General features: G+C 37.6%; 1 protein-coding gene across 2 annotated transcripts in view; it reads left to right on the top strand.

Moving 5' to 3' along the window:
• The first annotated feature begins 1 nt into the window (after nucleotide 1).
• Nucleotides 2–15,342, top strand: part of LOC139934810 (ATP-dependent DNA helicase Q4-like) — a 45,959-nt gene continuing 30,618 nt past the window's right edge. The window contains exons 1-8 of one of the 2 annotated variants that reach the window (XM_071929212.1): nucleotides 2–165; nucleotides 3,355–3,476; nucleotides 4,754–4,989; nucleotides 6,911–7,932; nucleotides 8,617–8,915; nucleotides 10,028–10,123; nucleotides 11,512–11,640; nucleotides 12,260–12,352. In XM_071929212.1, coding sequence (XP_071785313.1) covers nucleotides 119–165; nucleotides 3,355–3,476; nucleotides 4,754–4,989; nucleotides 6,911–7,932; nucleotides 8,617–8,915; nucleotides 10,028–10,123; nucleotides 11,512–11,640; nucleotides 12,260–12,352 — 2,044 coding nt within the window. In that variant the 5' untranslated portion in view covers nucleotides 2–118. The remainder of the gene's footprint in view (nucleotides 166–3,354; nucleotides 3,477–4,753; nucleotides 4,990–6,910; nucleotides 7,933–8,616; nucleotides 8,916–10,027; nucleotides 10,124–11,511; nucleotides 11,641–12,259; nucleotides 12,353–15,342) is intronic. The other variant, XM_071929213.1, reaches the window with a different exon arrangement.

Below are 15,342 nucleotides of genomic sequence, written 5' to 3' on the forward strand. Positions count from 1 at the left end.
TTCTAACTTCCTACGGAGAGTGAGTGTACATCGGATTACAAAACAATTTGGTTGGACAAATTAATAATTTCCATTTATTTATTTGATAAATGGACTATTGACTGGGGTTAATTTGAAAATGCAAGGTATCATTGCCCACTCCAGATCGAAGGAAGGTCTGCCAAGGTCTGTATGAACATGAATGAATATATATTTGTAGGCCTATCCTGGTCTGGTGTCGCTGGTGTCGTGTTTTCAGTATTGAATTGTTCACAACTAATATTTAAACTAATATTTTTTTCAAATTATCTATCAAATTTTTTAACATTAAAGGAACACGTTGCCTTGGATCGGTCGAGTTGGTCTTTGAAAAGCGTTTGTAACCGTTTTTTATAAAATGCATATGGGTAGAAAGATGTTGTAAAAGTAGAATACAATGATCCACACAAACATGCCTCGAAATTGCGTGGTTTTCCTTTTACCTTGTCGACTAACACGTCGGCCATTTATGCCTTATTATGGGGGTCAAAATTTTGACTCCCATAAATGGCCGACCATATTAGTTCGCACAGTAGAAGGAAAACCACGCAATTTCGAGGCAAACTTATGTGGATCATTGTATTCTACTTTTAAAACATCTTTCCAACCATATGCATTTTATAAAAAACGGTTACAAACGCTTTAGTTTTGACCAACTCGTCCGATCCAAGGCAACGTATTCCTTTAACTCTTACACTTCATGGTGTGTTGAAATTTTTCAAGTTTTGGTTTCATGTTGCGAGAGACAGTCCGCCACTAACAGTGCTTGTGCATGCAGGACATTGGAGCAACGTCACATGTTTTCACACCTTTCATTGGTTGGTATGGATGGTATTTTATTGAATATTCAGAAGCTAGTATGGAATGAAAAATAAATCAAAAATATTATTCAATTACTACTTAACAAATTTAATTACATTTTTGTCCAAAGGCATTTTGGCTACTGTATATTAGAATCCAGAGATATCGTAAGGCATGAAAATAAAACACCCCACCCCCCCCCCCTTGAAACACATACACTTCATACAAATCCGTTTTCCCCCATTTCAGACCAGTAATGTTTGGTTTCAGGAGATAAGAAACCAATCTATGATATTTTATCTTTAATGTAGACTTAATATTTATTTCGCTCAGGCCTATCAGAATTTATTACAGTAAGTAAGCAGTTAATCAAAAAAAAATTTCGAGGTTGGATGATGTTTCTTCGCCTCATTTTAATGTTGCCATAATAATGCACTAGTGATTAGTACCAAAAATCAATCATTATAAATGTTTGAGCATAACCAACGACAGGAAACTTTATTCTCAGCATGATTAAGCATGATGAAAATACAGACTGTGAGTAAACTGCATAGAGCCATGTAGTTTCTCATGAAAACAAGTTCTATTTTGATCATTTATGTTTGGACACTTAACTATACTCCCATAGTGGCAGGTTGGCAGCGATGGGATATGAACCCACGCCATCAGAATGACTGGTGTCTAAAACCAGATCTGCACTAACCCAGCCTCAGGCTTTTACTCTGGTCCAGGACAAGCTCCTCCAACAACATCGCATTTGTATCGAAATTGGCCGCATCAAGAACCCTGACAAAAACCCAATAGCTGAGAAGGCAGTTCCCGAATTAGAAGCTTCTATGCCAAGACCCAAGTGGTAGTCCAGCAACACCGCTCACACTTTCGCTCGCCACCACAGTCCTGAACTCTCGTATCCGTAACTGCGGTTTGTCAGCACGCGAAATGTTATTCCAACACGATCAGTTCACCAACCAGCAGATTCCGTTTGCTGACCTCAACATGATCCAGACTTGCATGTAACCCCAACATCGCTCTCGCAACCACCCATACAGTGAAAAAAGCAAAGTCCCTCTGAAGTCTCTTCCACCCGATACTCCAGTTGAAAATGGCGACTTGGTATGCCTCTACAGTGACCGCAACAAGTCTTGCGCACGAAATCGCTATCTCGTCTCATCTTTCGACTGTCTGTGGTGTAACATCCGCAAATTTGTTGGCTTCCAACTCAGGAGCACCTCGTACTGTGTCAAGAACTTGGAGTGCTACAAAGTTCCCTCCAATTTAGATTGTACCTTCCCACCCATACTCTCGCGATGACGCCCAGAATGGTGATGCTGCCTACCGAAATCTACCAATTTGACTGTTTTTTTTATTACTTGGACATTCCACAATCGAACATTTGGTTTGTTAGATGAGTCTCCATTCTCCTCTTTAGACATGTTAGAACTATGGACAAGTGGTAATAGAAGGAGTCACACCAGTTCAGTCCAGTGCCCTTTTGAGGTTCGCTCTTAATGTCACTTCTGATTATGTCATCTCTGTAATTGCTAGTGATTATACCTGACCTGTTGGCAGTATTAAAAGCTGTAGTTTCTCATGAAAACAAGTTCTATTTTGATCGTGTTTGTTTGGACATCCAACTAGTACTCCCATAGTGCCGCAATAGTTTCATGTTAAGAGTCAGCATAAAACCCGCAACTTTGATTCCCATTTACTGCTAGACTGTGCGTGATCCACTGGTGACAGAAGCTCTGCTGTTTACTCACGGTCCATGCTTTCGTTAGTGCTGAGAATAAAGTTTCCTGTCATACATGTAGGTTATGCTCAAACAATTATAAAATGATGCATTTTTGGTATAGTTTCATTCCCCTCCAGTCACTACATTGTAGATAGATTGGCTGGATGTGGTTGCTACTTGGGGTTCTATGGCGTGCCAATATGGGAAAAAATTAACAAATATGTTAAGTCTACACTAAAACATGTAAAAAAGCAATAATGGGTTTATTTTCTCATGAAACCGAACATGGCGGAAACCAGAATATTATGAAGTGTTTGTGCTGGGGGGGGGGTACTGTTGTGATATCTCAGGGTTCTAAGGAAGTAGCCAAATGTCTTATACAATTTATTAAATGAGATTTTAGATTTATTTTGCTCGCCGTACTAGCTTCTGAATATTCAATGCTAACCAATAAAAGGACTGGAAACATTTATGACGTTGCTCCTATGGGGTGCATGCAGTACCACTGTAAATGGGGGACAATCTCTTCTGATACTTCTATATGAAAATTAATGGTGTAACAATGCAAATCAAAGCTGAATGCGCAAGATGGCTAAAGCAAATTTTTTTCTGCTAGTCTTGAGGGACATTTGTATTTGTCTCATCATTTTTTGTTTGAAAGTCATAAGTTGCTGGCCTTCCCTATAAAATAAATTTCAATCTGCAGAAAAGCAAATATTGGTTTTGACATTAAAAAAATACTTGCATTTTTGTACTACATGTACCTGTATTCTGATAGTTTGGGCGCATGTATGTTTTCACAGCATGGAATTCAGAATTGTTGACATTAAGAAGACACTGAAGAAATGGGAGAAAGCTTTTGAGACAACCCATGAGAGGAAAGCAAGTAGTCAGGATATCAGAAATGCACCTCAAAGGATACAAGGTAAGAACAAAGTGTTTCCAGTCAAGGCTCCTGTGTCCAAAACCTAACTTGTCTTCAGAAGGGACTTTAAAACCCTAGCACCTGTGTGTTTTGTATTGCACTGAAATAACCAGTATTGACACATGCTTGATGTGTAGAGAATGTGGCTCGCCTAGATCTTTTTTGCATGGTCTGGCAGCAATATCCCTTTCAAGGTGTTGATCAAATGTTGGCATGTGTTTCATAAAACCATTCTCAACCATTGCCACTATAATAACTCCTGAACAAGATACAAATAGCAAACATTTTGCAAACAAATTACCAGTTGGCCTAGGCAAAACAAGAACATGCTGAGATACACTAAGTGAGAATACTGATCTTTGACAATTAGGCTACCAAAAGAGTACAGTGATTTTAAACATGTTAAAGGCAGTGGACACTAATGGTAATTACTCAAAATAGTTATTAGCATAAAACCTTACAAGTAATGGGGAGAGGTTGATAGTATAAAACATTGTGAGAAACGGCTCCCTCTGATGTAGTTTTCGTGGAAGAAGTAATTTTCCACGAATTTGATTTCCAAACCTAAAAATTTGATTTTGAGGTCTTGATATCAAGCATCTGAAAGCACACAACTTCGTGTGACAAGGGTGTTTTTTTCCTTCATTGTTATCTCGCAACTCCGACGACCAATTGAGCTCAAATTTTCACAGGTTTGTTATTTTATGCAGTACACCAAGTGAGAAGACTGGTCTTTGACAATTACCAATTGTCCAATGTCTTTAAGTGAGGAGGTTCATTTTAAAAGCCAGTGGAGATTGTGCAAATTAAGCGTTGAGACGTACAAACTATTATTAGGGGTCTCTGCCCTACAAACGAAATACCTTTTGTTTTTCGTCAATTTTTTTTCTCATTTTTTCTTAATAAGATTTACTCATTGATTCATGAACCTTTTCAACACTTGAAACTTTATTCATAAAATAAAAATAAAAAAATTGTACAAAGCATATCATGCTCTATAACTTTGATACAAAAGCATGGCGTCCACATTGTGTCACTGTTACCTACATGTAATTTATGATTGTTTTCAAATTTGTGGAAAGGATGACTGCTCATGTTTGGGGGACGACTTGGTCACATGTTTTATTCTATAATAAGGTTCCAAGATCCTAAAATTTACGTCACCTGATAGAATGTTTGCTTGATTAAGAGTGCTGTGAAAACTATGTTGAAAATAATGATGATGATTATGAAATCTTTCTTGTTTTTCTGGAATATTCCTCTTTGAAACTGAACAGATGCTTATAAGGAGTATAATAGCATTAAAAAAGGACTCCAACATGGTGACTCTACAACAGCGTGTTCTACAAACAGTGTTAGTGAAGGCCCAGAGATCTCAGGAGGGACATGGGGAACTCACTTGAACAGAAGTAGCTGTAACATCCCTGAGAAAGGCCAGACTGGAAGTGATACAACTGGAACAATGTTACATCATTACAGTAACAAACTCAAAATGAGTGCTTCTTCATTGAAGGTTTGTACAATCTTCATTATTGTTATTGCCATGTACATGTATCATGTCTCCTTGTAAAGCCTAGCAACATGAACCGTTTCTGTACAACCCCCCCCCCCCCCTCTCTAATATAGTAATAATAATAATAACAAATTCTTATATACATGTAGCGCATTTCACAATAAACCGTATCAATGCGTTTTACATTAAGTCCCCTGGTCATTGGGCCAATAACATCCCTTTAATCTTTCTCAGCTCCCCGGGGAGTATACAGCTCTGAGCTGCCATGACGCTCTGAAGGTTTTTCATTCACAATATCAACCTCTACAATCGCAGTACCTATTTATACCCCTGGGTGAAAAAAGAAATTATAGGATTTAAAAAGCATCTTTCCCATGGACACAAGTGTCAAAAGCAAGATTCAAACCCACCCTCCGGTAACTTAACAACCAAAACTTGAATTTGATGCTCTTAACCACTCACCAGCTCACCCATCACTCTAATAAATATATATAATATATATATCTAATATATGCCTGGCATTAACAGTGTACAACTACAAGCATGCAGAATAAGGCTAGTACATGCTAAAAATGCACCTAAGAGCATAATAAACCTCAACATTTTCTAGGGTACCATTGTGGGTATCATGTCCCGTGGCGCTTCGGCTGCCTCGCTCCGCACTTGCGTAGTGCCTTTGAAAATTTTCCTCTTTTTTTTCAACGAGCAGTTGCATGCCTGGTAATGGAACATGTAATGTGTGACTTGAAAACCCACAACAAACCCATCTAAATGTGTATATGCTGCAGGCTCTCTGGAACAGCACCCCATCATTTAAGCATAAAATAACAAGCCTGTGAAAATTTGAGCTCAATTGGTCATCTGAGTTGCGAGAAAATGATGGAAAAAACACCCTTGTTGGACGAATTTGTGTGCTTTCAGATAAGAATAAAAGACTTCTACATGTAGCTAGAAGTCTTTTATTATTTTAGTGAGAAATTACCTCTTTCTCAAAAACTATGTTTCTAGAGGGAGTCGTTTCCCACCATGTTTGACACTATCAAAAGCTCTCCAATGCTCATTACCGAGTCAGTTTTTAAGGTAATATTTATATTGAGTAACTACCAAACGTGTACTTTCCTCTCACTTGCTGAGGTATTGAAGTTTTTAAGGAATTAGTAAAACAATATTGAAAAAACGTATTGCCAGTAATATACCATTTAATTAGTTAAAACGTTTTACATGGTAAAACTAAGACGAAAATTATTTTCATTACATTTTTCACTCATTTCTCAAAAACTTTAGCACCTCAGCAAGTAATATTTTATGTTAAGCTTTAGTGAGCTTCCTACTATCATTATCTGAAAACGGTGTACATGTACATGTAAGTTTAATCGTAAATCTGTGTACAATGTGTTTTATGTTACATAAAGGAAAAATACAGAATTGGTAAAAAAAACACCTGTCTAAGATCACAGATTTACATTTTAAACTTCAACCGTCTAATGATGATATAATTAGAAAGCATCTCTTGAAATAATTCTGTCTGAAATGTCATATTTTCTCATTTGGAGTTTATCTGAGTGAGAGCCTTTATTTTTAGTTTTATTTTTTTACTGATGTCATGCAAAATGTGTAATCGGTTTTTCACTATTTTCTCGTGATCCAGATGGTCGATCTATCCAAACCTTTTACAGATTTGTCAGTTTTTGCATATTGTGCATAACATGTAAATAAAGTGCTTACGTTGCCAGCAACTGTTTTGTTGGCAACTCTTTAACGTTCTTTAAGTGTCTACATGCACCTTATGTGTATCAGATCTGGTCCAACTTGCTGAATATTACTCTGATGCCTTGCAAATACCAAAAGCTGACACATTTACGTAAATGAAATACATGATTGGTTGTGCTTTGAACGATTATTTCCATTTTGTTATCGACAGCCTTATAAAACTCCAAAATACAAGAAAAGTGAGTCTGTGTTACCTAAAAAGAGCCACCTTTCATCAGACGATAATGCCATTCAGCAGGGAAGCACACACAGAGATGAAGAACAACATCACACTGAAAAGGGTCCTGTCACATTCCCAGGCAGTATCTTTAACTGTCTAGAAAACAAGATTTCAATGACACATTCCACTTTGAAGACGAAGCATGATAAGATTGATGGTGTACCTGGACTCCTACATTCAAATGTCCACAAGAAGCATCACTGGACATCAGAATGGCTGGACAGTTGTAAGTCAGACTCAAGAGAAACACAGCAACTCAAAACAGATGCAGTTCAAGTAAATCAAGTCACACAAAAAATACAAGAGACATATAGATCTTCTGTCATGAAGGATGCTGACATTATGAAGCACAAACCTCAATCTCATACCTTTACACCACTGGATGGTTCACATTGTGCAGAACCTGGCAAAGACCTTCAATTAACACATTCTACAGTTATGCTGGCAAAACAGAATCCAACAAATGGGATGCATGCTGATTCATTCGGAAATGACACACCTGAATATAAGCCTGGAAGCGATGGAAACACATCACAAAAGGCTAAAGATAGCAAAAGAAGTGTAAACTCAACAAATAATGTTGCCATAGATATCTCAACACATGCCAAACATCTCCATGATGACATTACAGTCATAAATGAGGACGCAACATCTGCAGCACATATATTTACTTCAATACCACTGCATCAAGAGGACATAAAAATTGCACAGAATTCAACTCAGAATATTTGCACCAATGAAGATAATGTGGAAAGAAACAGAGGCCATGATTCAGAAGAACGTGAAGAATTGTGTTCTACACATGGGCATAAAGGACAACAAGAAGACACAAGTAAAACCAAGGATGATTGTGTTGCCAAGGAAGGTGACTTGTATGAATGGCCTGAGGAACAACCAGCTACAAATGATGCTAAACAACAAAGGGCTGAATTACCTAAGCATTTGCCTTCAAGGTGAGGTAACAAACATTTTTTGATTAGACCAAGAGCATTGTTTTTAACAAATGTTGAACTTTAACAAATGAAGCAGGTTTGACACTTAAATTATTCTACCTATTTTAATCTGATTTCAGAAAATGTGTACAATGTAAATAGCAATGTTTACCCTTTAGAGATTTAATTTCTGTTTTACAGCCAAACATTGCTTATCTTAGAGATTTTTGACCCCCTTGTACTCAGGAAAAATTTAAGGAAATTTTTGGAGTGGAAGTGGTTAAAATCTTGTGGCCGTTTGGGGCCGCTACTAGAGGCCTTTTAGTTGGTACACTGGTTTTGAGGGCGCTTTAGTCTCTACAGGGCTTAAAAGCTAGCCCCTGTATTCGGTGAGATGTTCCTACCTATTTAAAGGTCCATTAAATTGTAGACTTGGACTTGTTCCAGGTGATTTGTTTATATGTACAGTTGTACAAACTAACAATTTAATCAGCCATTTAAAAATTGTCACACCAACTCAAGATCTCCTAAATCATGAATCCTGATCACCTTCTGTTTGACTCACCCTGTACTTCAATTAAACAAAATGTTTGAGTGTATTGAATGGTATAGTTTCTTTTCAAATTGTCTTTAATTTCACATCTACTAATCAACTATCTGCTGTCGACAGTGAAGTAATATGTCTCAGCGTTTTTTTTTATTCAGCAGAAAATCAGCATCAACTGTGAAGAAACAAAATCTGAATGAAAACTTTGTCAAACTAGAACTGAAGAAAAAGAGGTATACCCGGAAAGGATTATTTCACATAAAGGGAGAGGCTTATAAGAGACAGGTATGGAAGCAGATGATGCATGGTCGTGGAGGAGGACTTGGATTAGGAAATGGAGGAAAACGTGGTGCATGGAGAGGAAGAGGGAGAGGAAGAGGTGGTATAAACATGGCTAATCCTGCTGACAAATGCTTCAAGTGTGGACGAACTGGTCATTGGGCATCCACTTGTTATGGTAACTAATGCATTAATTTATACTTAAGGGTTCATGCAGGTTATTAAATGATCCAATGAGTTGATCTATCAATTCAATATAGGACTTTGAAGGTTTTATATCATTACAATGTCAGGTTTAATTAATGTTAAGTACAGTCTGTTTGTGTACATATACCGGCATTACTGCCCTGTAAGGAGCTGGGTGGAACTGTGTATCTTGTTTAATCAATGGCATTTAGCTTGATTTACTATACTTAAGATCTTAAGATGAGATTTTATAAGTACTACAGTCATTTATTTTGTGACATCAAAAATGTGTGCCGTCTTGTTGATATGCCATGTAAAAGTTTGTAATGAATACTAATTACTTTTTGGGGTTGAACAAAGAATTGACTAGAGTGGGATTCGAACCAACGACCTCCGGATTAACGTGCCGGCGCTCTACCAACTGAGCTATCTAGCCCTATATTGGCTGTGTCCCTATTTTGTCAATATCTTTGTTCAGGGGTGCCAGTCAGAAGCCATACAACCGTTAACTGCGGTGTAGCCAGGGATCACACCCAAATTACGATACAACCTGGGAAGCAGCAGCTAGGGGATCACCTTAAGGGGATGCGACTTTTTGTTTCAGATATCAATATAAACCACAAGGGAAACGGACTGGGTAAATTTAGATATTGACTAAATAGGGACACCGCCAATATAGGGCTAGATAGCTCAGTTGGTAGAGCGCCGGCACGTTAATCCGGAGGTCGTTGGTTCGAATCCCACTCTAGTCAATTCTTTGTTCAACCCCCAAAATCATTTACAAATTTACCCAGTCAGTTTCCCTTGTGGTTTATATTGAATACTAATTACATGTAAGGAGTAATGACTCAGGCTTGGTCCAGTAACAGTGGCCAACCACCAACTCGGTCATTACCATGCAGTGAAGACAGGGTCATCACACTGTTACTCCCATGATTAATAACAAGCTTTTACATGGCATACATGTACACTGCTCTGTGGATTGGGCCTTGTGAAGACATCTTGTCAGCCAATTATCTTGTTGTAGTGTATTGAGATTGTTTGATATGAACTGTTTGTAGATGTAATTATTATTGTGTGTTCATCATGTTCGTATGTTCATAGGCCCGAGTCAAGAGAGTGAGAAGAAAGAAGTTAAAGAAGAAGATTTCCCTACTCTAGAGGAAGCTGCATTGGCAGCTCGTGGTATCAAGACAACAGGTAAATCAACTAGCTCAACAGCTCCTCTATTAAGGTTTCTCAATATTACTTTGAATATAGCTTTAGTTGTACTTTTTTATTTTTTTATATTTTTAATGCTCATAGTAAAGCAAAACAACACAACAAACCTAAAGGATTCACCCGGCGTCGTTGGGGACTTCGGCCTCCGCGACGAGCATTAACAACAGAGACCTGAGGGGTGGACTCGTTTTGGGGGGAATTCTACCCCCCGGCACATACATCGGTTCACCATACAAACACCACACCATACAGGGGCCAACACCTGACAATAATTACAATTCAGAACTGGAGTGATTTATTTAACAATCATTGGCATTGAATGGATGTTCCTGATTAGTTGATGAAGTTGATTGGTTGTGATTCTGTGGTAAACGTAACTAATATGAGCAGCAATCTATTTTGATCAAGATTCGCTGCAACTTATTATTGAATGAAATGGACATCTGTATTGGTTTTCATGAGATGCAGCTACTCAGCCATGGCCTGCTGCGTTTCCAACATTACAATCAATAACAGCTAGGGATCTCACACTTGAACCAGCAAACAGCCCATGAGGATAGAGGAAAGAGAACAAGTGAAGGGGGCATGTTGATCTGCAGCATCCCTCACCTCATTACCACCTCATTAATTTAAAAATCTAAATCCAAACTGTTAACTTCTACTTTCCTCTGAACTCAATTAAAGGATTACATTGCCATGGATTGGGCGAGTTGGTCTATGAAAAGCATTTGAAACCGTTTGATATGAAATGCATATGGTTAGAAAGATGTTTTAAAGTAGAATATAATGATCCAGACAAATATGTCTCGAAATTGTATGGTTTTCCTTTTACTTGGCAGTCAAAAATTTGACTCCAAAAATTAGCATGCCATGTTAGTTCACAACGTATAAGCAGAGCTTCCAACTGTACCTGATTCTGCAGAATGTTCACTGAAAATGAACTAATCTTTCCATGTTCTGATGAACAAACTGGACAATCTCCCTGACTATGGGAACATTTTGCCTATTTGTAGGTTGCATGTACATGTACAGTATGTAATTCTAAATATCTCCCTAATTGTTGAACAAAATCTCCCTGATTGCAAGATGCAAATGTTAGGAGCTCTGTATAAAGTAAACCAAGCCAATTCCAGGCATATTGGTCTGGATCATTATATTCTACTTTTAAAACATCTTTCTAACCATATGCATTTTATAACAAGGGTTTTCAGATGCTTTTCATAGACCAAATTCACCTGATCCAAGGTACGTACAGGGTAGGGTGAGTAAAACAAATGATGCAATTATGACCTCTTAATACTTTTGTTGATTACATCTGTTAATGTGTTTGTAAATGAATATTGTGTATAACTTGATTGTATGTATAGCTGAATGTGATGGTACACCATCTGAGGAGTACATTCCAGAAGTCAGTAATGAGCCGTTATATGATTTCCCTGAACCACCTCCTGCTATACAACCTTTGTTTCAACCAGGCACAGATGGAAAACCAATTGGTAAGTCAGCCTAGCTTGTATAACGATCAAATTGGTCTGGTACGTACATGTAGGTCACCTAGCATCACAAAGGTACATTATATTACTGATGCTACACCATACATGTAGCAGGTATTTGTGATGATTCTGTGCCCTTTCGCAACATTGCACAACATGCTTTACTAAAGAGCACAAGGCTGAAAATCCATCAGATTATCTGAGCAGCAGAGACCTAGTAAGTAGACATGGTAGAATAAGGCTCAATGTTGTTCCCTTTACCAGTGGTGTGTCAGTTAAATGCTACTTGAAGCATATCGGAGCATTCTACAAGTACACTTATTTAAGTGGGGCAGCTGCTGGTAAAATTCAACTTCCTAAAACTATTGTAAGCACAGATTTGTCACAAGACTTCAAACCCAATCTCCATGCAAACGTCAGTGTTGGTAGAAAACCTTTAGATGGACAAGATAAATTGCAGGTGAATTTGTGTAATGTCATGATGCCTGGTTGATGACAAACTTTGACATTGCAAACAATTTAGTTAGAAAAGATCAATATTAGAGATTCAGTTGGGCTTTGCTGTTGAATCATAAGTTAATCAAGTTGATGGTGAGCCAATGTGATTTTTTTTTTCTTACAGAGGCACCAGGTTCAGTCTTCACAGCATTGCAACAAATGGGTTATAAAGGCTTTAGGCAAGGTCAAGAACAAGCCATCATGAGAATTCTATCAGGTAAACACTCTATTAACTAAATTGGAAACGCATGTTCCCATGTTACATGTACATCACTTTTGCCATTACTACCGTAATTTCGGATTATAAACCGCAGTTTATACACTGATTTTGGCCTTTTTTTTAAACTTCTGCGGTTTATGCATCGAGCGGCTTATATGCGACATATTAATATCAAGTGAAGAAAAAAAACGGCATACATTTTTTTTTAAAGAAAGATCTTTTGAAAAATATACTTAAAACAAATACAAAACAGACAGGAAAAATCATCCACGGGTGTGCCAAACTCACTCTGAAAATTCTTTTAAAAGAATTTATTTTAGGCTACGTGGATGACTCCACCAACCTTGTCCGCCGTTACAAGGCCATACCTCGTTTTTATTCCCAGATGAATGGTTCACAAAGAGTCCTATTTCTACTCCATATTTGTTTAATTTAAGGAAATTCAACTGTTCATAAGACCGTTTTTTTTGTCCATAATTATGAACACTTTGAACGTCAAAATGATGTTAGTCCAGCGACTTTTCTTAATGGCGAAATGGAAATAGTTGTCATCCTCGGACCCATGATATAATCCGTGATGTGTCACAATATAATGGTGTCGATCGCAAAGGCACGATCGTGAGTACGAGGTACGAGACAGCTGCAAAAGAAATATAGCCGGGTTGCCCTTCCACACAGAGAAAAATCACACGCTAAAGTGTCATTGCCAAATTGCTTACCTATGGGTACCGGCTGCCATAGCATATGCGTGTACAGATGGGTGCATGCTTTTTAGAGCAGACTTTGATACGATCGACTCGTCTGCCAACCCACGCACACCATTCAAGCGGCCCATGTAAGCAATAATCGCGGGATTTGGAGAATAAATTTGTTTTGATTGTTTTAACAGAAACAAAATCACTTGTTACAAGGAGTTTACAACAAAGTTTTTTCTTTATTTTTCAGTTATAATTAATTTCATGCCGATCGGAGTTTGTTAAATTTATTCAATCCTCGGTCATATAATTTTAAAGCTGGGGCCAGTCAAGACCGTCCGGCATTGACCGTGTAGCTACAACGTTGATCAGTTGTCACAGTAATGATATCAATAAATATTTTTAAACATAGGCCCATTTGCTGCAGACTATCCTAATGGACCATTACAAAAACGATCTATTTAATTTTAATACATTTTGACTTTATTGCAATGCAACTCGCACTTTGTGGCGACATACAATGACTTATGTGCCTACCGCCAGTCGATGCACATCGCCACATCAAAGGACCACAAACACGCACGGCCCCTCTCTTGGTGCACTCGAGACTGCGGTTTATATGCCAGGCGGTTTAACCGCCGACACCTGAACATTTTTGTCCATATTTTGGGAAGTGGGGTTTATACGCCAGGCGGTTTTTAATCCCAAAATTACAATAATGCTCAGGCCTCAAACAAGTATGTTTTATAATAATTTGTCTTGTGTTAATATATATATATGCTTAACGTTTTTGAACAAATTTTTGTAGACAAATTCTTTAAAGGCACTGGACGCTTTTGGGTAATTACTCAAAATAATTGTTAGCATAAAAACTTACTTGTTAACGAATAATGGAGAGCTGTTGATAGTATAAAATATTGTGAGAAACGACTCCCTCTGAAGTAACGTAGTTTTTCGAGAAAGAAGTAATTTTCCACTAAAAAATTTGATTTTGAGACCTTAGAGTTAGATTTTGAGGTCTCGAAATCAAGCATCTGAAAGCACACAACTCTGTGTGACAAGGGTGTTTTTTCTTTCATTATTATCTCGCAACTTCGACAACCAATTGAGTTCAAATTTTCACAGCTTTGTTATTTTGTGCATATACATGTATTGAGAAAAACAAGTGAGAAGACTGGTCTATGACAATTACCAAAGGTGTCCATTGTCTTTAATCAGATTGTTCATCTTTTATTTTTCATGATACAGAATGTTGACACTTCTTGATGCTGTGAAGTGCCTTTTCCATAATGTTTCTTCTGCAGTTTTATGGCTTACATGTACAAGGGTCTTTTGTTAATACTCTCTGGCATCATCCACCCAAAGCCATTTAGTTTCAAGCAGAATATTTTAATTAAGGTATTCACTAAGAGCATGAATAACAAACCCAAACAAACCTAGTTGACAGTGCAACATCACCGCTTGAAACACAATCAAGATTGAAAAGAAGACCCGTTTCTGACTGGCACCCCTTAAGAAAATTCTTAAGCATTACTTTCTGCTTAAGTTTCTCTTTGAAGTTGGGCCAAGTTGATAGAGTGCTTGTACGTGCATCTGGAGGTCGCTGGTTCAAGTTCAGCCATAGTAAATCTCTCTTTGTCACCCCAAAATTGAATTAGTAAATTTACCCCGTCGGTTTTCCTTCTTTCAAGAGAAGATTAATATTTTATTTCAAAACATTCCAATTGTTAAAACAAAACCAACTTTTGTTGAGAGAGAAGAAATGCAAGTTCTTGCTAAATACTGTTTAATGTTATAATTCCAAATGATAACTGGGAACCATTTACTGAGTAAAAGTTATAAGAGGCAAGGAGAATCTGTTGGATTTGGTTGTACCCCACATTTTTAAAAAGCATAAATTAAGATGTGCTACATAAACATAAAGTGACATCTTGGTCAACTTTGCAAGGTCCAAAACAATGTTGAGTCTTATTATAGTCAAAAACGCCAATTATTAATAATATAAGAGAATTTCCCTTTATTTAATTCCATCCAGTGATATCCACTCATAAAGAAGTATACCAGTTCCAATTATAAATACACTTTGCGGCCAATCCGCAAAGGTTCCCAACGCCTCACTTTGCGAACGGTAAAATTCCAATCCGCAAAGATTCCCACTTCTCGGCGATTTGCCAAAGAAGGTACCAGACCATTTACAATTATTATAATTATAAATGCACTCATTGACTGGAGAAACTCCGGGTCAATGAGGTTCCCACTTCCAGCGAGTTACCAAGAAGGTACCAAATTAAT

Source organism: Asterias amurensis, chromosome 3, assembly GCF_032118995.1.
Source record: "Asterias amurensis chromosome 3, ASM3211899v1".
Classification (NCBI taxonomy): Eukaryota; Metazoa; Echinodermata; class Asteroidea; order Forcipulatida; family Asteriidae; genus Asterias; species Asterias amurensis.